Source organism: Argentina silus (assembly GCF_951799395.1).
Source record: "Argentina silus genome assembly, chromosome: 21".
Lineage (NCBI taxonomy): Eukaryota > Metazoa > Chordata > Actinopteri > Argentiniformes > Argentinidae > Argentina > Argentina silus.
Genome location: NC_139675.1, coordinates 11546145 through 11568403, shown reverse-complemented (window position 1 = coordinate 11568403; position 22259 = coordinate 11546145). Strand labels below are relative to the sequence as shown.

The window sequence follows — 22259 nt, the reverse complement described above, 5'->3', positions numbered from 1 at the left end:
TTCCTCTCCTTGTCTCCTTTCCTCATCTCCTCTCCTTCAATTCCAACGACGTTGACAAGACAGCATCAGTGAAAGCAATATCGGTCGATGACCACACCAGGTATCTACTTTTCACCAGTCCAGTTCAGTTCATTCACTCCAGTCAAGTAAAGTAGATGAGGAGACAAAGTATCTTTCGACATATCGAGACACATCCATTGTTCTGAGACCTTGTCTCTCATACTCAGAGTAGAGGAATCCTCTTTTAGACCCCCCCTCCCCCACTCCCTCAGACGGAGTCCACTTTGACCTGGTTGTTGTTGGTCATGAGCGGGGAGGGTTTGCTCTTCAGCCTCTCGGCCGCGTCGTTGGAGCTCTCCTGGAACAAGATGCGCGCGGTGCAGACGGACACCACGATGCGCTTGTACTCACGCCGGAAGTTCTGGTTGAGGACCCCGTACACGATGGCGTTAAGGCAGCTGTTGAAGTAGGCCATGAAGTAGCTCGCCACAAAGAGCCACTCGGGGATCAGAGGCACCACCGTGTCGGGGCTGATGGCCACCGCCAGGCCGATGAAGTTGAGCGGCGCCCAGCACACGGCGAACAGCACGAAAACCACGAACATGGTGACGAAGTTCCGCACGTCGTGCGGGGTCAGCTTGGGCCGGTTGTCGGGCTTGACCCGGCGGCGGACCTGGATGACCAGGATCCAGATGCGCAGGTAGCAGTAGCTCACGATCATGATGGGGAGGATGAAGTGGAAGAAGACCACGGCGATGGTGTAGGCCGAGCTCGCCGACTGCTCGAACGTGCACGAGTAGACGCGCGGGTCGTACTGTATGGAGCCCACGAACAGGTTGGGCACGATGGCCACCACCGTCAGCGCCCAGATGAGCAGCACGTAACACACCGAGTTCTTGTCGCTGTAGAGCCTGTCGTACTTGAGGCTGTGGCAGATGTAGCAGTAGCGGTTGAGGGCGATGCCGGTGATGTTGAAGATGGAGCCGATGACGCTGACGCCCATGAGGAAGCCGCTGATCTGGCAGTGGACGTTGCCCAGGCTCCAGCCATTGTGGAAAATGGAGGTGAGGACCAGAGGGTAGGGGTAAACGGCCACCAGCAGGTCTGCTACAGCCAGGCTCACCACGAAGATGTTACCTGCAAAGTCACAGAGAGGAGAGGAGAGAGAGACCATTAGTGAATAGAATACCAACCTCTTAGAAATGGTAAGGTCTGTTTAAAGAGTAGCGGGAGAGAGAGAGAGCGGAAAAAGAGAAAGAGAGAGGGAGAGAGAGAGAAAGACAGAAACAAGGGAATGAGAGAGAACAAGAATGTGAGAGAGAGCAAGACAACAATAATAATGATAACACATTGACAAAAGTGACCACGGGTCTGACTCAATGTCACTGTGAGAAATACGTTTGTTTTCAACGCGATTTACAGTCTCACTGCTTCTTTCTGCGCGCACGCAGAACAAATGTGTTTACTTCGCAACACAGTGAAGTGCCTCGAGGCCATTTGCGAGTGAGGTGATGACAGAGAGACTTTTTTTGTGTGTTTGTTTTGTTTGTGTTTTCCCCGAGTAGGCGTGACTGGCCTGCGGTTCACATGCGTGCAATGCCTCGTTGCCGTCGGCGAATAATGAAAAGGAAGCTCACTCACACCCCCCGCTCTAATTAATGCACAACTCTAATTACTACGCAAGCCAAGGACTTGACATTGTGTGTGTATGTGTGTGTGTGTGTGTGCGCGCGCGCGTTGGCACACATAATTAACGGCTAGTCCTTAAGGCAACACTGCTAGCACGGGTGTGAGTTCCTCGTTCCGATCTGAAGGTTGATTAGGTACAGTAGCTTGTTGTTGAAAGACATAACACTGTAATGCTCGACTGTAAACAAACCTTCACCCACTCTTTCAAGTCAGACTCATGACATGCACTTCAACAAGAGGCCAGAAGAAGAAAAAGGCTCATTATTCTGCAAACGACACGCTCGCCCGCTCTCACAAACGACACACACACACTCTCCCTCCGCCTCTCTCCCTCTCTCTCTCCCGCTCACTCATTAGTCTACTGTTTGCCTTAATTATGCGAGGGTCAGCATTTGTGCGTTCCGCCAGATCTTCTGAAGAGTGAAATTGTATGCAGGAGAGAGAGAGAGAGAGAGAGAGAGAGAGAGAGAGATAGAGCTACAGCAATACTCATCCGAGCAGGAATACAACAGCTGTCAACCCTGTCCATGGAAAACCCAGGCAGCTAAGGAAGAGAGAGAGAGAGAGAGAGAGAGAGAGAGAGAGAGAGATCCTTTAACTCTCTTTCTTGAGACATTGTCACTTAAAAATGAACCCGTTTCATATTTGCATACAAACAATTCTTCAGAGAAAGAGAGCGAGAGAGTGAGAGAGGGAAAGAGAGACAGAGACAGACAGACAGACAGACAGACAGACAGACAGACAGACAGACAGACAGACAGACAGACAGACCCCAGGTAGCCAAGGGAAGTGATGGAACATGACAACCTCCCTACAGGCTAAATAACCTCAGTTGAACAAACTCAGTGTGACAGAACCCCGTCCCTGCTAGTGACACTGCCTCTGTCATGTCAAGACGAGCTAAACACACACACACACGCACAACATGCACGTGCGCATGCGCACACACACACACACACACACACACACATTACTTTCTCCCAACGTTACAAAAAAAAATGTCTCAGCAACGTCATGGTGACGTCCTCCCCTGTCACTCCTTCGTCGCCTGTGGTGCTGGTCTGACACACTCAGATCAGTTTCCAAGCGCCTCGGGCAGATCACTCCTTCACTCCCAGTCGGGCACTGGTACCCTGTCTGGAAACAACCTCCAGGCCCTCCTCCATAGATACTAGTGTCGATCTGAAAGGATCGGATCGGTATAAGCAACATGGTGAGAATGTCACCTTTCCTTATCAAAAGGGGAAAGCGGAGACACCACCATCTTGCTAAAATCAATCCAATCCTTCCAGATCTAGAGAAGTGTCTCGGGAGGGGGGGGGGGACTGGTCGTTGTTTCTGGACAGGAACACAAGTACAACCATGCACAGGTCTGCCTGCCGCGGTGCCCTCAAATCTCTCCTCACACCCTTCCCTCTCTCTCCCACCACCCCTACATCCCTCTCCTCTCTCCCCCATCACCCCCCCCCCCCCATCTCTCCCCCATTCCTCTCCTTTCTGCCCTCCTCCCCTCTCCTCTTTCCCCCTACAGTAGCACAGTAACATACCAGACATTCCTCCATGGGGAACGACCTCTGCTGGTATTAATTAAAGTCTACGGTCCTCTCAGATCTGTCATCCAGCTAACCTCTATAGGGGGATTAGACTCACCTGCTAATGTCACAAGACCCCAGAGTGGGCTTGCGGACACACACACACACAAGGTGGGTAGGGGAGTCTCTAAGATTGCACTCCCCTCCCTGTGTCTCACATTCAGAGGACTAAGATTCTCAACCTTGACAAGGTTGTGAGAAGCGGGCCCTACAGGCAGTGTGATGTGTTCGTGTGTGTGTGTGTGTGTGTGTGTGTGTGTGCGTGCGTGTGTGTGTGTCGTAGGACACCCTAGGCCTAGCTTCTCCTCTCTCCGTTCTGTCACTGCAGAGCCCTGTCATTGACCTGTCATTTAAAGTTTTTATTTGTCTTTAGGGGAGATATAAATTAGGCAAGGATTAAGGCACCAGTGTAGCCTCTGTGGACTTCTCTGTGCCGATATAGTTAGAACCATAGTGTAGCAGACATACGCAGTGAGTTAGATTGCTCGCTCAATGACCTGTGACAAACAGCCACACAAATGTATGTATGCAACTTGTAGGACTGGTTTCCCAGATGTAGATTAAGCCAATAGAGTTTCAACATTAACTGGGACTTAATCTGTGTCCGGGAAACCTCCTCTTGCAGAATGTGACTCAATGCAGCTTGTACTCAAGGTTGGGTTGAGTATTGTGAAATTCATCCAATCCGATATTAACAGTTTCTGCCGCAAACTATTTTCTACTATTGCGTGCCAACTGAACGCACCCCTGGTGTTGCTGTTTTGAAGGTCAGCAGGACGAGTCTGAGCACGTTCGGTTTCACTCACACTGCAGCATCACGATCTCGCGGTTCGGCGTTTAAACCCCCCTAATGAGACACGAAGGCCCCTGGAGGGTCACAGGTCAACGCTTCCCACTGCAGGAGTCAGCCAGGCATCAAGGTCAAAGAGCGACCGGTGGGGAAAGGTTGTGAGGGCCCTGGCTCTATAGAGCATTATGCAAAACCTACAACGTTAATGTATGGAAATATATGGGGAATCACCTACGGAATAATGAATCCTTTTTAATATGTCAAGATGAGTACCATTTAAGTACGGAGAGACGGAGGGCAATCCTAATGTAATTGCATGCATATCTCACGCTCATGAATTGGAATTTTACAGTTTATGTTCAGCCTTTATGAACTCGAATGGTATAAAAAATAATGAGATGCAATTAATTAATGTTTCTTTTTTCCATTGACGTTACATTTACATACATGGCATTTAGCAGATGCCTTTATCCAAAGCGACTTACAACAAATAAGTTTGTCAAAGTAAGTGAATCATCTATCCATCAGTCATCATAAGAAAAAGTAATTAATGCTAGGACCAGGGGCTATTGGCAGTCACAATGCTAGAAGAAGGAATCATTTGTTTTTTAATTTGTTTTTATTCATTTATTTACAGTAGAGTAACTTGTACAGGGGGGTAGTGGGGATGAATAGGTCTTTAGGAGGGACAGTTAAGATGTAGCCTGAAGAGATGTGTCTTCAATCTATGGTGGAAGATTGGTAGTGACTCTGCAGTCCTGACAGCAGTGGGAAGCTCGTTCCACCAGCAGGGTGCCAGGACTGTGAAAAGCCGTGACTGAGTAGCATGACTGCTGCATCAACGTATAGGCGGTGGTGCCAGGCGGCCAGCCGAGGTGGAAGAGTGGAGTGATCGGGCAACACGTGTTTCAACACATTTAAGTTACCTGTTTTGGTATTAAAGGGACTTTTGCAATTGTTTACATACCTTCCAAGTGCCCTTTAGCTGGCCTGTGTGCAGGTACCGTAGTGCAGCATGTATTCCATATTTCCATCCCATCATCAGTTTTTCCCAAAAGAAGGGGAACAAATGAAAGTTCCATTCAGTCGGTAATAAATGTATACTTGTTCGAAAAAGGTGGAACACAAAGCAAACAATACGTGACAAGTTGTCAATTCTAAACTCTGTATTTCAGTCAAATTACATTATGTTAGCATTGGTAGCTGGCTAGGTTGCTAACCGGCTCACTCGAACACCACGTGAAATGTCCCTTTAAGTGAAATTAAACACATGACCTTATTTGAAGTGTGCTTCATTTAGCTTGGACTTTGTCACTTTTGAGACTTAATTATTCAAATGGTTCCATTATAGCAAGCAACCTAAGCTACTGTAAGTACGGCTCAAGTATTTCAAAGCTAAGTTGTATTTGGCATTTAGTAAGCGTGAGAGAAAACCACCCAAACATATTCCATGGCTGTCACGATTATGACCTAGGGGTCATAGCACTGGGAACACTTGTCATATTGGAGTCTGTGGCAGCTCAGCGTGAAGTAGACCTACAGTACATATGCTATGGAGACAAAGCTACTGTACTGGAAATGAAGCACAATGTCAGCCACACCCAAGAAAACCAAAAAAAACAATAACCTAAGATGGTTGTTTCTGTAAGCTTCCTGCTTCAGAGGGACTGACAGGAGAGAGATAGAGAGAGAGAGAGAGAGAGAGAGAGAGAGAGAGAGAGAGAGAAATAGAGAAAGGCTGAGAGAGAGCGCCAGAGAGCCATGGGGACAGAGACCATCAGCGCTGAGAGAAACATTGTCATTATTGGATTTACCGATATTGTGTTCATGAATGAGGCCAGTGACAGGCATGGATGATGAGCCGCTCTCTCTCTCTCTCTCTCTCTTCCATCCGTTCTGTTTCTCTCTCCTGCCCTCGCTTCCTCTTTTGTATCCCTCTTTCTCACACCAGACCAGCTCCCTAAAAACGCTATAGGCCTAGATAAAGGCTGTTTATCCTCTCTGTCTCTCTGTCTCTCTGTCCGTCTGTCTGTCTGTCTGTCTGTCAGTCTGTCTGTCAGTCTGTCTCTCTCGGGTTAATCCCCTCTTTCCTTTCTACTGAGGCCATATCCAGTTCCAGGAGAGTATATGAAACAAGCTCCAATACAGTGGCATATACACTCAAGAGCACTTTTATTGGGAACACCTGTACCCCTTCTCATGGTGGAGGTGGTGGAATGGTGTGGGGAATGTTTTCTTGGCACACTTTGGGCCCGTTAATACCAATCAATCATTGCTTGAATGCCACAGCCTATTTGAGTATTGTTTACCCATTTAATTGAATTTACCCATCTTCTAATAGCTACTCCCAGCATGATAATGCACAATGGCACGAAGCAAAAGTCGTCTCAAACTGGCTTCATGAACATGACAATGAGTTCAGTGTTCTTCAGTCGCCTTCCCAGTCACCAGATTTGAATCAAATCAAATCTTTGGGATGTGGTGGAATGGGAAATTCACAGCTTGAAAGTGCACCTGAAAAAAATATCTTGTGGAATCAATGCCACGAAGAATTGAGGCTGTTTTGAGAGCAAAGGGAGGCCCTACCCAGTATTAGTGTAGTGTTCCTAATAAAGTGTTCAGTGAGTGTAAATAAATGGCCATTCCAGGTGAGCATGCTGAAATGATCTGTCATTACTCTGTCAGTTACTCTGAGTTGATATCCAGGCTGGTGAGACAATGAAGAGGGGGAGAGAGAGAGAGAGAGAGAGGGGGCTGGATTCAGGCTGTGCTGGTTTATTTTTACCTCCACGTGCTGGTAAGTGTGTGTGTGTGTGTGTGTGTGTGTGGGCGAAGGGATTGATAGGCTGACCTGGCGAGCGAGGCAGGTTCCACATGAACCAACAACACTGCAGAAAGCAGCATATTCAATACCTCACCAAACACTTCCAACTCTGTCTCTAATTTAGTACAACATCTAGTCATCTGACATTTTAATTAACCACAACACATATACACTCACCGAACACTTTATTAGGAACACTATACTAATACTGGGTAGGGCCTCCCTTTGCTCTCAAAACAGCCTCAATTCTTCGTGGCATTGATTCCACAAGATGTTGGAAACATTCCTTTGGGATTCTGGTCCATGATGACATGACTGGATCATGAAATTCCTGCAGATTTTTCAGGTGCACTTTCAAGCTGTGAATCTCCCGTTCTAACACATCCCAAAGGTATTGGATTCAGATCCGGTGACTGGGAAGGCCACTGAAGAACACTGAGAACTGAGAACCAGTTTGAGACAACTTTTGCTTTGTGACATGATGCATTATTGTGCTGGAAGTAGTCATTAGAAGACGGGTAAATTGTGCCAAGAAAACATTCCACACACCATTACACCACCTCCACCATGAGAATGTGTACAGGTGTTCCCAATAAAGTGTTTGGTGAGTGTACACCTGCCATTATGTGAATTCAAATTCAAATAAAGAGCTAGAGTCTAAACAAAAAAATGCAAGAGATGTATGCAATGTGATGCCTGACAAAACAGAACGACACAAATAAATACCTCAGAACTCCAATACATCAAGCATACATGCGTGTTTGATTTGATTTGATTGTACTCTGATTTCTACCTCCACCAGCCTTCCCCAGTCTATACATCCAGCTGTATGTGGCGATGGTTATAGGAATGCAAATCTATTGTTAACCAAAGACAGCTGAATATCTCGAATGTCTGAATGTCTCGAGGTAGAAAGACAATATGAGTCTAAACTACCCTACTGTGAGTGAGAGAACGATAAGAAAAATAAATAGAAAGACCCAAATCGTGTGCCAAAAACAGTCGCCATTACCAGAGAGGTATGTCAGGGCCGTTATACCGTACAGCACCGACTCTTGACATTTGATAACAAAATGGGGAGAGTGCTTCAAATCGTCCCATTAATTTCTGGAATTTGGTCTGCATTTTGTCTCCCTTTTGGCACTCGATGCCTTGCAGAAAGCCATGTCAGGTCAGGATGACTCCTTCATTCAGACAGACCTCCTGAGACAGCAGAGCAGTTGAGGTTTCTTTTTGTTCAGTGCACGATGAAATGTTTCTACGAGCAACAAACTTGAACTTGACACCTCTTGATCTCAAGAGGTTTCTTTCATTGCTGTGTTCAGGAAATCTGAAGAAATGGTCATATTGAATATTTTTTTTCGTTTTCTTCCAGGCAGCATCCTGGACAGCACCCTAGTACTGTTCTTCAACAACAGTGGGATTTCTGTAGACTGAGTCTCTGGCCTCGATAAGAAGGTTAAGGGGTTTCGATCCCCAGTTGCCTGGGCCAAGTCATAGCAAAGACTTTAAGGACCCGATGCCTCTCTGCTGCTTGGCACTCAGCAAGAAGGAGATGGATTGGGGTTAAGCCCTCGGGACAGACTAGCGCCCTGTCCAGGGGATGTGCATCAAGCTGCCCCTCGCCACAGAAACAGGACATGGCAACTGAGTCCTATCGACTTACAGAGGGTTTCAAACTCAAAGCTCCATCAAACTTGCCCATCCCAAACTCAACTGCTCTGTCAAGAAACAACCTCCGTCCCCCTACTCCCTAGAAACTTGAATAGCGAATATGAGTAATGGTTGAGGGAAACAAGATGATAGCGGCTCCAACTTGCCCTCTGATTGGCCACGTGGAATTTTCACCATCTTGCTTATATATATATATATATATATATATATATATATATACATAGATTTATATATACACACACACACACACATTCACCGAACACTTTATTAGGAACACCTGTACACCTGTGTGGGGAATGTTTTCTTGGCACACTTTGGGCCCGTTAATACCAATCAATCATCGCTTGAATGCTACAGCCTATTTGAGCATTGTTGCTGACCGTGTGCATCCCTTCATGGCCACAATTTACCCATCTTCTAATGGCTACTTCCAGCATGTCACAAAGCAAAAGTCGTCTCAAACTGGTTTCATGAACATGACAATGAGTTCAGTGTTCTTCAGTGGCCTTCCCAGTCACTGGATCTGAATCCAATAGAACACCTTTGGGATGTGGTAGAACGGGAGATTCACAGCTTGAAAGTGCACCTGAAAAATCTGCAGGAATTGCGTGATGCAATCATGTCATTATGGACCAGAGAATCTCAAAGGAATGTTTCCAACATCTTGTGGAATCAATGCCATGAAGAATTGAGGTTGTTTTGAGAGCAAATGGAGGCCCTACCCAGTATAAGTATAGTGTTCTAATAAAGTGCTCGGTGAGTGTATTTCCACTCCCTTCAGATCCACTCAAGAGCCTCAGGACTAGGGTCTGGGGGCTTGGGGTTAGGGGTTGTTTCTACAAAGGGCCCCACTCTCACCCCACTCTCCCTCTTTCTCTCTCTCTCCCTCTCTCATCTCATCCACCTGAACACAGTCTAATGCATTGAGCATCAACCATTGTGGAAAAAACCTCTCTTCCCATCATTGTGACACCCTCCCCCCCACCACCACCACCACCACCACCACCACCACCACCACTAACACAGTCTAATTCTTGGTGTGCCGGACCACTTCTCTCTAGTTTTTTTGGTTTTATTTCCCCCCAGTGCCCTGGACCTGGCGTGGCGTGGCGTTGAGGATCATACGTTGTGAAAACACCTGTCGGGCGCGCTCACTGTCTCTCCTCGGGAAGCCGCGCTGACAGAACACCACGGGTGATGTCACCTTGGATGTCAGAACACCAAACCCCCCCCCCACCCCCCACCAGCTGGTGGCGTGACGCGAGCTGACAGGTCCAACAGTCGCCTCGTCTTACCACCCACCCAACCCCCACCCCCACCCCCACCCCATGTATTGTCCTCTGTCATCCTGTCATTGTGATTATGCCCATCCCTCATTTGTCAAGCTGCTGCTGTGATGTCCGACATTAACATACACAAACCGTCTAAGCGGGTGAACTAGGTGCTACTGTAGTTAAGGTGTCCTGCTGCGTCAGGTTATATGCCCAGACCGGGTGACAAACGCGATTAGTGTCACGACTCCAGACAGGGTACCGCTACCCGCTGGAGGCAGACTGTAACTACATGCTTGGTGGTGCCATCATCCAATGTTAAAATCAGACAAAACGAAACGAGTTGTTGTCGCTTAACGTTAGCTACGTACCGTGACTGATAGCCATGAGCTGTGTCATGTTATCATCCAGGCAGTGCTATGTTATGGTGTGTTGAGTGACCATCACCTAACATCACAATCAAACATAACACAACCGCAGCAGACTGTTTCGCATGTCGCCTACAGTCACCGCATGCCGTGACGCTATTTTGTCATGTGAACGTGTTCTGTTATCATCGCGGAGCGGAGAGCGGCCGTGTGTTAGCCGTTAGGACTTTAGCCTAGTTACAGGCTACTGCATGTCATTAGCCGCTTCATTTCCCCTCACATTGAAGGCCTTGTGTCAGGGCCCACTGTAGTCTAGCACCCGGGGGTTGTCGGTTGGGTGAAGCGTGTGGGTCGCGGCTGTCATGCCCCCCCACGCCCTTCGGCGTTGCTAGCTGCTTCTTACGTCAGCTGCAGCTGAGAGAGAGAGAGAGAAGGAGGGGGGAGAAAGAGAGGGGACGAGAGAGAGGGATGTATGGAGAGAGAGAGAGAGAGAGAGCGCTAACAGCAGATGTAGATAACAGAAGAGCTAACAGCAGATGTGGTTACAGTAGGATAAATACTCCAATAACCACTCGGGTAGAAACCTCCCAATGTACCGCAGCTGTGTCCCGAACGTCGAGAGCAGGCATGTCCAAAGTCCGGCCCGGGGGCCAATCACGGCCCGCAGTCAGATTTCACACAGCCCGCAGCTTCGGTTTTGTAATGTATTCTTTATGACCCGCTAGGACTGTCAAACAGAATAAATAAATCATAAAAGGTTCAAAATGCAATTTCTCCTTTCACCGCATGGTGAACTCTAACTCTATATGGCTCTGTGACCTTGCTGTGAACACTTCTCGCTAGTTTCTGCCATGGCGCCTGTAAATAAAAAGAGGAAAGTTGACAGTGAGGGCCGACGCTTCCAGGAGAGATGGGAATTACAATATTTTTTCACTGAAAATCGGAGCAATTGTGTTTGTTTAATTTGTCAAGAGACTGTTACCATGTTTAAGGAATTCAATGTAAAGAGACACTACCAGACAAACATGCTAACGCATATGACAAGCTAACAGGGAGTGAGCGTGCTGAAAAAGTGAAGCAACTCCAAGCTGCTTTGGCCTCACAACAGCGACTCTTCAGGCGGGCCTGTGAGTCAAATGAAAACGTCACCAAAGCAAGCTACGAAGTGGCCATGTTAATCGCCAAATATGACAAACCTTTCACAGAGGGTACGTTTATCAAAGACTGTGTCATGATAATGGTGGAGAACATTTGCCCCGAGAAGAAGCAAGAATTTGCTAATGTTTGCCTGGCTCGTAACACTGTGGCACGGAGAACAGAGGACTTATCATCAGATATTCAGAGACAATTGGGGTACAGGGGGAGTGACTTTTGATTATTTTTCATTAGCCTGCGATGAAAGCACAGATGCATCTGACACTGCGCAGCTACTGATTTTTTTGAGAGGAGTTGACGATGACATGAACATAACAGAGGAGCTGCTTGACCTCCAAAGCCTTAAAGGCCAAACAAGAGGAACGGATTTATTCGTTTCTGTTTGTACAGCTGTTGACGATATGAAACTACCATGGAGTAAAGTTAGTGGGATTATTACCGATAGTGCGCCTGCCATGGTTGATGAACGAAGTGGATTGTCCACATTGATCTACAACGAAGTCAACGAAGAAGGAGGTAACGCTATTCTACTCCACTGTATAATTCACCAGCAGGCTCTCTGCGCAAAACATCTCAAATTTGATCATGTTATGAAACCCGTGGTAAAGGCAATCAATTCTATTCGCTCTAAAGCCCTATACCACCGCCAGTTTAAGCAGTTCCTCCTTGACTTCCAGGCTGAATACGGAGATGTAGTATATCACAACGATGTGAGGTGGATCAGTCGGGGGTCCGCACTGCAGCGATTTTTCTCTCTCAGAGAAGAAATTGGACATGTTTTGGCTGAAAAGGGACAACCAATGCAAGAACTGTCAGATACCGTATGGCTGGCAGATTTGGCTTTTTTGGTTGACATAACAAAGCATCTTAATGCGCTGAACGTTAGCCTCCAAGGACAAGACGCAGTGGTATATGCGCACATTAAGGCCTTTGGAATCAAGCTGTAACTTTTCCAAAGACACTTGTCACAAATGGAACCCTTCACCGCACATTACCCAGCTTTGCAAGAGGTCCTGGACAGTTTTCTACAGGACAACATCGGTGCGCAAACGAAGAGGTATGCAACAGCCATCGCATCTCTTTCTGTGGAGTTTAACGAACGCTTTCGGGATATTGCAGCTATTGTGAAGGACATATTGCTTTTGTCTTCTCCCTTCTGTACCTCGATGATGCTCCGCCACAGCTGCAGCTGGAGCTCATTGATCTGCAGTGTGACAACGAGTGGCGCGACAGACACCAGCAGCTTTCTCTTGTTGACTTTTACCGGCAGCTGGATAAAGGCAGGTTTCCAGAAATGCGAACAATTGCAAAGAAAATGCTGAGCTTATTCGGCTCCACATATTTGTGGAAGCAGATGTTCTCTGTCATGAACTTAAACAAGAACTGCTTGAGGTCAAGACTAAGTGACTTCCACCTACGTGACATTTTACACATCTCAACCACTGCCCTCAAACCAGACCTGGCCTGTCTACTGAAATCCAGATCTCAGTGTCACCCTTCTCATTAGTGTCAGTAAGTTATCTGTTTCTTGGTCAATCTGAAATTCTGAGTGTTTTGAATGGTAACATCTGCCACTATTAACAGTGAAAAGCCAAAAGCACAGTTATAAATATATGCACTTGGACTTATGGCACTTATTGTATTAAACTTTTGAATAAGGTTGGCCTATAACTGCTGGTGTTATGTACCTGTAGATGTGACACAAAATATTACTTTCTGAATGATCTTGTGAAAGACAAGAGCAAGAGTCATTTGTTTTAAACTTAAATGTTAACAGACTTTGCATTACTCATAATAAGTTGTGTTTAAAATGAACGTGAGGTTAAGATTTTTATCAACTAAATGGAAGTTTAAGGTATTCCATACAGTTTGTTCTGTTATCTGACTCCAGATGTGAAAGAAAGGCAGAATTGTTTTTTTTTCTTTTATTTGTTCACGCCAGAGTGGCTTACATTTGGTTCCATTGCAATTAAAAAAAATGATAATTGTGACAATGAAAATAAAATTGTTATAGAACAGTGCATTTGTATGTAACTTTTATTGTTAAAAAAAAATGTCAGAAGGGACCATTGGCCCCCGGGCTTCTTCACATTATGAAATCTGGCCCTCTTTAAAAAAAGTTTGGACACCCCTGACTTTTTTCCTTTCCCCTTTCCTTCGTCTGCTGACCGGAGAGGATTGGAAAGGTGGGTGAGAGGGCCTCCACAGGACATCCACTATCGCTATGAAGCTTTTCAGCATTTTACTGGTCATTGTAGCATGAAGGAAAGAAATGAGAAGAGGAGTAGATCAGGGGAGAGAAAGAGGCCAGGGTCAAGGTTGTGTATGGCCAGTGGTCAGCAGGCAGCACGAACCAAAGCACCTCGGTAACAAACAGAAGTGAATTCTCAAAGAAACTTAATGAGGGAGAGAGGGGAAAAATGACAGGTGTGAGCATTATTATCTACCACTACCCTCACCCTCACCCTCACCCTCACCCCGAATTGCAATCTCAGTGGTTCCATTCCATTTGGTACAACTCAGTGTTTGTGAGAAGAAGAAAAGCAACAAACAGATGGAGCAGTTGGGAATCCACACACCACAGAAACACACACATACACGCACACGCACACACGGTTGATGGTGTTTCAGTGGTTCAGTAACAGTGTGTGCTCTGATGTGATGATCCAGATAAGGGGAGACAGAGCCAGGGTTCAGCCAGGACACAAGGGTAAGGTCTGGGTATGGCGCCATGGAGCCTCTCCCCACTGGAACAACGCTGGACCACTCACACATCCTGCTCTATCTAGGCCTACCCCCTCCCTCCAATCACAAGACCTCCTATATATCTATCTCCAGGGAAGGGACCAGTTGGCCAGCTTAAAGGGACAGTTTGTTCAAAAGATATTTCTCTTCAGTGCACCTTTCATGCGGTCGGAAAATGTTTTTTTGTGCATAGTTGCCTCATACAGTAGCTATTCCAATATCAGGCCGGTGTTTAGCATCCCTCCTGGACAAGTCTCATGATGATGTGTGATTCTGTGGCATGGCAAAAACAAGCAAGGCTCATTACATAGCACATATGATATAATTAGACAATAGAATTACAGTCTTCCGGTGGAAAGTGTGTATGCGTGCGTGCGCGCGCGCGTGTGTGTGTGTGTGTGTGTGTGTATGCGTGTGTGTGTGTGTGTGTGTACGCGTGTGTGCGCGTGTGCGGGAGTGTGTGTGTGGAACAATGAGTGTTTGTGTGCATCTTCACACTGGGTTCCTTAGAGGCCCTCTCTCTGATATCAAATCATAACCACAAGACGTTCAGACTGAGATATTTCATACAGAGCTCCATACCCAGGTCTGTTTTTTTTAAGCCTGTATCGGTGTAGTCAGTGTACACATTGAGTGGATGGACAAAGGCCCATTGTCTGCTTGTTCTAGGGCTCTCCCTGTAGACAGGTCACATGGGGGGGAGAAACATCTTCCAACATCTCTAAAACACAAGCGTGGGAGCAAGACAGGGAAGAGACGTTTCTGTTCTGATGGGCCCTGGGCACGTATCCCACAAAGTGTCTGAGTGTAGTGTGTGTGATCCTAGATCAGCCCTCTGCCTCTGAAACGCTCTGTGGAGACAGGCACAGATGTTTCGATAATCACCCACAAGCCCTTGCTCCCTACAAGATACTTCTGTAGATCTGAGAAGATTGGATAGGTACAATGAAGATGGCAGGGATTCCACCTAGCCAAACAGAAGACAAAGACAACCCGTCTGGCTCATACCTATCCAATCCTTTCAGTAGCAACGATGATTCCCTCACAGGGAAGTTGGAGGCGTTTTGTCGGTGTCAGTGCTTCCCTGAGATGCTAGGTAGGCTTAGGTAAGTGACGGGATTCAAACCCAGGTCTCCCGCATGCTACAATACAACCCGAGTCTGCTAAGCTAAGGCATTGGCTTGGACAGCCAAAATGCTAAATGTTTCAGTCTTAAGCAAGGTCACACTTCATCACACAATCGTGATTCCAAACCATCTCCATTACACTTCCAAACCATATTGGCTAACACAGCTGTTATCTAATCCAGTCGGCCATAAGCCCTGGAATGCTAACACTAATTAAGAAAAAGGAGGGCTAGTTTTCCCGACTTTTTATCCCGACTTGTTATCACCCCCCCCTACAAACCCCCCCCCCAACCCACCCCCCCCGATCCTAAAAAAGGAAACCAATTAAGAGCAGGCGGAGGGGTTGGGGAGGGGGTTAAAAGGAGAAAAAACTAACCCTCTTTTCTCTTTTCTTTTCTCTTCCTTTTTCGTAATTAGTGTTAGCATTCCAATTAACGGGCGAGTTGATCCGGTTGGTAGATTGGATTGATCTCATGTATGGCTTTTAGCTTCCGAAGCACTCTGTGGAGGATGCTTTTAATAAGGAGCTGCTGGCTTGCTGACACTCTTCTACAAATTCTACACACCAGACGTGACCAGCTCCCTAAAAAAGCTATAGGCCTAGACAAAGACTGTTTATCCTCTCTCTCATACTCTCTCTGTCTGTCTGTCTGTCTGTCTGTCTGTCTCTCTCTGTCTGTCTCTCACTCACTCTCTCCCCCCTTCTCTCCTTTCTTCTTCCCCTCCCTTGGTAGCATAACGCTCAACTGTTGTTTGACTATGAGGGAATTGGGGGAGTGGGACTTTTGTGGTTACAAAGAACTTTCCTTGATTAAATCACTCATGAAATGTAATGAATATGTGGTCTGTGTTTAAATGAGGCAGCTCTTCCTCAATGATCTTGACTTGACAACAGGGGGTACATGACAGTTGGGTGAGGAGGACTGGTTTGTTTGGGATGGCCAAATGGCACTGTTGAACACGCCACAGAAACAGCTGAGACCAGATCATCCGTGATCATCATCAGTCATCCAATGGCCCCAACACTGATGGGTCTAAACTGCGGACCCCTTGTTTAATCACAAGGATAGGAAATAATTGGAGCTTGGCTGCGTCAGCCGAACTCATTAGCAGAACAGTAAAAACCAAGCCAATTATTTAATGAAAAGCCATTTAACTGGGCTGTGGTATCTCGCACAATACTCACACCTGCTGCGCCCCAATGGAATTAAGGAATTCATCAATTCATTCATCATTGAAAAAAAAAGGCCATTCGTTTTCAATGATTTTTCAATAAATTGTATCTGGGTATCGTAACTGTGTGGGTTGAGTTGCCGGTGGAACCTTTACGATACCCAGATACAATTTATTGAAAAATCATTGTAAATGAATGGCCTTTTTTTTCCAATTACCTAATTAGAATTCAATGCACTAGAATGGAATGGAATTCAGGTATTCGCCCCAACCTTAGTAGAGAGGCAATGGCATCTCTCTTTAAACCATGAAACTGTGTATGAAAAACAAATGATATCCAGTTTTTTTTTTTTTAACACAAGCAGACTAACACCATTCGAAACAATACCAGCGTGTCGGCGTGCCGATGGTGCAACACATACTAGATTGATAATTGTTGAAGCAGTTATTTATAGTTGCTATTTTTAGTGTTTTTTTATTTTTTTTATTAAAAAAACTAACTGTTGAAGCAATGATGTCATTGTACAGCCTTAACTACTGTGGGCTCCAGTTTGGGCAAAAAAGTTCCCAAAAGTTTGTGATGTCAGCCATCCTTGCCATAATACATGGATGCATTTTAAGAGTATTCAATCAGGGCTACAGTCGTTGTTTATGCTTTTGGTGGGCCAGAAAAAATATGTTGCACAAACAGAGAGAGTCTAGCCAAGGGTTTAGCATCTGCTGAGCCTCTTATTCTGATTGGTTGTCGTGCCAGTTGTTATTCCTATGGCCGTATCTTTATTAATCAGATGACCCGACCCCTCCTGACCTCTAAAAGAGCTTGTTTTAATCCTGTTTAAACTCTGTTGCCTAAAATGTCACTCATGTTTTTCATATTTTCCCCATTTCCATTTTTTCCATTTAAGTAATTTACAATAAATACATTTGTCTAAGTAAGTGACTAAACTGTACATCAGTCATCGTAAATAAAAACCTTTGATAAGAACAAGTGCCAATCGGCAGTCACAGTGCGAGGGGAAGTTAGAAAACAAAAAGTCAGGTCATGTACAAATCAACCCTTTATCAGAATGATAAACTGTCATTTTAAGCTCAACAGCCATGTCGCTTTAGGATGTCAAGCAGCTTAGCCTACTGGTTGGTATGGGTGTCAGTGTATACTGTAAGCCACCACCCCTGTCACAGATGTGTAAGTGTGTGTGTGTGTGTGTGTGTGTGTGTCTGTGTGTGTGTGTGTGTATCCTGATTATGCAAAGGTTCAGCATCTGAGTCATGCTCTGGAATTCAGAGCATCTTGTCACCTACTCCTTAATCCCTATATTAAAAATCCGCTATCTGCTATATCCATCATTAAAATGAATCCTATTTTCCACAACACTGAGTTGCTCGCGTGTCTCCCCCCCCCCCCCCCCCCCCACACAGTTGGTAGTAATGTCAGGAACTTACTATAACAGTAGTGCAATCAGTCTCTCTTCCCTGCGGTCACCGGTACCCAACTTTTAAAAACACTGAATTTCGGTGATTAGAGAAACACAGTAATCCTAAACAGAGGGAACAGGAGCCGAGCGGTTCTGAGTAACAGGAGCTCACGCTTATCTCTCTCCCTCTTTTCTCTCTCTCCCTCTTTTCTCTCTCTCCCTCTTTTCTCTCTCTCTCTCCATCTTATTTATCTTTTCCTTATTTTCTCAGATTTCCCTTCCGACCTGCTCCACCCAGCCTAGTCTGGCTCTACGTTCTCGCTCTTTCACTCACACGCACACGCACACACACACACACGCACGCACGCAGGCAGGCAGGCACACACACGCACACACGCACACACACACACACACACACACACACACACACACACACACACACACACACACACACACACACACACACACACACACACACACACACACACACACAAAGAACACAAACACACACATCCATCTGATACAAGCAGGCAGAAAGAACAGAGAGAGAGAGAGAGAGATTTTGGGTTTGAGTTGTTGGAGCTAGATCAGATAAATGATGAATTAGTCATTCTCTAGTCTGGAGACGGTGCTCGGGGCTGAACAATACACATCCTGCAACTCCATTAACATAACAAAAGAGAACACTCCTTCTCATTCCAGTACCAATATACTCCCTGGGAATCTTAACAAGTCTCTACTGCCATAACTATACAAATACACACCCTCGGAATCTGAAAATACCCGCAATATAATGCCTGTAAACTTCACCCTGAGAAAACGTGTGCACACTCGATGTAGAGTGGAGGCAGGTGGAGGTAGAAATCGGAGGACGGGCTCATTGTAATGCGTGGGATGGAATCAGGAATGGTATCAAAACACGTGTGTTTCCATTCCATGCCATGACAATGAGCCTTGGGGAGTTACACCTAGTTCGGTTTTCTGGATTGGCTACAAACAGCGCCCCTGTGACTGTCGTACCCTGTTGCTACAAATGTAAAATGAAATAAAATACGGGAGATATAAGATATGGTTGCATTAATGTAACACTGACACTTTTCCCCACGCACGCGGCCACACACCCACACATGCACGCACAAACTGCTGGTTCGCTGACTCTCTCCTAGAAATTATACACACAGACCAGCTCCCTAAAAAAGCGAAAGGCCACGATACAGACTGTATATTCTCTCTCTCTCTCTCTCTCTCTCCCTCTCTCTCTCCCTCCGCCCCGTTTCTCTCTCTCTCGCTTCCCTCTTTCCTTCTCTCTTTTCCTAAGAAGTGAATAAAAATTGAGGCATTTCACGAGTAAACCACGGTTAAGCTGTAGCGTTGGATTTGGCATTTGATACAGAGAGCTGCTCGCTCAAATTGGAAGCCACACCATTTCAGATGGAGAGGATATATATCGGTCAACCATGTCGACAGAGCATTTTCCGACAAACAGCCTGGAGTAGCAGAGATCACACAAACACACACACAAACACACACACGCAGATACACACACACACACACAAAGATGCACGCACGCACAAAGATGCCCGCACGCACGCACGCACGCCCGCACTCCAAAATGTGAACCACTCCGCAGGCTCTGTCTAAGTGTTTCTCCTAAAATACCACATTCCCCAGCTGATATGGATCATCCAAATACAAGGCTGTCTCAACCACATGGCCGGTCATTTCGATTCATAACACCTCGTTAAAAAACAGTTTATTCAGAGGGAGACGAGGCCGTAGAGAGAAACTATACAGTAGCTGTTGCCTGGCTGGGGGGGGGGGGGGGGGGGGGGTGGCTATCGGCACTGATCTCTTACTTCCTTCCTCCCTTCCTTCCTCCCTCCCTCCCTCCCTCCCTCCCTCCCTCATGATTTCCAATTGTTTTTGGACGGCGCCCAAATAGCCCCAGCTCTGGATCCAATATGGCCAAGTGGAGATGGCATAATGTGGCAGGGAGAGAGTCTGTGGAAATTGATTCATTAAGACAATAATTGCAGTTCGTTTATGGTACACACACACACACACACACGCACACACACACACACACACACACACACACACACACAGGCACACAGGTGCAGGCACACATGCACGCACTCATTAGTTAAGAGGAAAGGTTCAGCTCTGCTGGTGGGTAAAGAGCTAGTTTGGGCCATTCTAAAAGAGATTGCCTCTGCAGTTTCTGATGATGTCGGTACTCTACAAAGGCCCTGGAGTTAGATCTTGGTCATGATAGATCAGCAGCTTTGAAATGGGTAGAAGGTTTGATCAGATGACATTCCTTGCATCACTTCAAATAACAGTCTCCTACTTAGGCCATGCGAACTTGATAACGGAGTAGATTTTCTGAAAAGTTAGGTGAGCGAGTGGAAAGAAATCAAAGACAGCCATAATTAACAGCCATGACCAAGAAAGGCAAAAACAAGCAGATCTCGCTCTCTCTCTCCTGTATGTGTGTCCAAAGTCAGCACATGGCACCTGCCCCTCCCCCTCGTGAGAGGAGAAAAAGAACACCCCCCCCCCCTCCCTCTCGCTCCTCCGCGCTCATAATGCAAATAGATTAACAGCTCTTAATTTGGCAGTATATTGGAGCAGAAATCATTTTCAAATCCCACAGGTTACCGTATTACTGTTATACCGCACAGCCCTAACACACACACACACACACACACACACACACACACACAAACACGTGTGCAGGTGTACACACACACACACACACACAAAGCATTGCTTGCATAAAAAGACAGCATACAGTAATAGGAACATTAATTGTACTCCAACATGCAGTACAGGGTACATGCTAAGGTACAGTATGTTATATTTGTTTAAATTACACCACTATTGTGATACACTCAGTAGGGGGAGGAGAGAGTTGATCACAGAGTTCGTCACCCGTGTCTAAAAGATGACTATAAATACCAAGTACCATGTCTATTTACATGTTCACCTCAACATCCAACCTACAAAACAGCACCAGGCAATTTGCACCGGGTCAGTCCACTGGAACACCTCCAGTGATATGTTTCCCGACACGGTATTCGCTCGAACAAAAGCTGTAAATCGCTGTCCTCTCAGGCACCGTCCTGTCGGCTTCCTTGACAAATCATAGTGGCAGTCGTGTTAGCATGAAGTACCTCTGTCAATGACATTGGCCCACAGCACGGCCACACTATTAACTCTGGGTCAGTCCACTGGACTGGCTATTGATAAACCAATACAGTCGCAGAGGTGTCGGCACATCAAGTGACAAGGCGGAGGAAAACCCCGTCCCCTCCCGTGTCAGGGCAACAGCCTCGCTACTGTACAAGGTTGACAACGCACTACGCACGTAGGAGTTGTGTAATTTATGATTCTCATATCGAGATAGCGTGTAAATCGCTTCTAGCCTCTGATCCCAGGTCAGACGGGTTCTTATCTCATTATTGGTTGAGAGAGGGTTGGGGAAGGGAGGACATCTGATCCGAGAGTATATTTAAACTGGCTTTTACCACAAGCCTTTTAAGGCCAATGGTGGAAAACCCCTGCCTGCTCCAACACTGCTGCAGGGCCTACTGAAGGGGTATGAGGGGGGGGGGGGGGGGGGGGGGGGGTGGGCTCTTGAAGGAGAGAGAGATCCCCTGTAACCCCCCCCCCCCCCCCCCATGATCTCTCATTGGCACCTCAGACCGGTCTGTATCCTCACCTGACCTCGGCCAGGCCAATAGGAAGGTGGTGGCTGGGACCAGTATGAACCTGCATGGCCAGCCCAGTCCGGGCCCAGTCCGGGCCAGGCTCACGACGCAGACTGCCAGTGTAGTCAGGTGAACTACAACAGATTTACTCTCCTCTTGGATATACTTTCTTTGGATTTAAACGCCGTAGCGACAGTCTGTTAATAATGCATAACAAACACTGTTCTCTGCCACTATCACGACAAAGACTGTGTGTCTGAGCCAATAAATGGTCAGCTTTAAGTCTGGTTCCTGCTGGTTTCTTTGTCTCTCTTACCAGCGATCCAGGGCAGTGGTTCCTAAATTAAACCGGCGCCTTTTCTAACTTCCCTTGGTCGGGGTCTTTTCTTGAGCAATATTAAAACTCCATGTCCAATTTCACGGAGCAATATATTCTGTTTGTGACAAGTATCGTGGATTGATAAAAAGAAACAAAGGACCAACTTGTTTTCATCACATGGAGACCTTAGAAGCCATGCGCCTCAAGGGAGGAATCTGTTATACCATTCAAGAACACCTCCCCAACACAAAACACCCCTTTAATGAATCACGAAACACCCCTTTAATGAAACAACACACAACTTCTAAGCCTAATCATACTCACTGCGAGGACACAGATAAGAGGATAGTGATGACACCGGTCTTTGGGGTAAAGTGTGTGTGTGTGTGTGTGTGTGCGTGCAT

General features: G+C 46.4%; 1 protein-coding gene across 1 annotated transcript in view; it reads right to left on the bottom strand.

Annotated features, from left to right (window-relative positions):
- Window positions 1-268: 268 nt before the first annotated feature.
- mtnr1aa (melatonin receptor 1A a) overlaps window positions 269-22259 on the bottom strand; it is a gene marked incomplete at its 3' end in the record, with an annotated part of 30550 nt that continues 8559 nt past the window's right edge. The window contains exon 2 of the mRNA XM_083692876.1: window positions 269-1137. Coding sequence (XP_083549002.1) covers window positions 269-1137 — 869 coding nt within the window. The remainder of the gene's footprint in view (window positions 1138-22259) is intronic.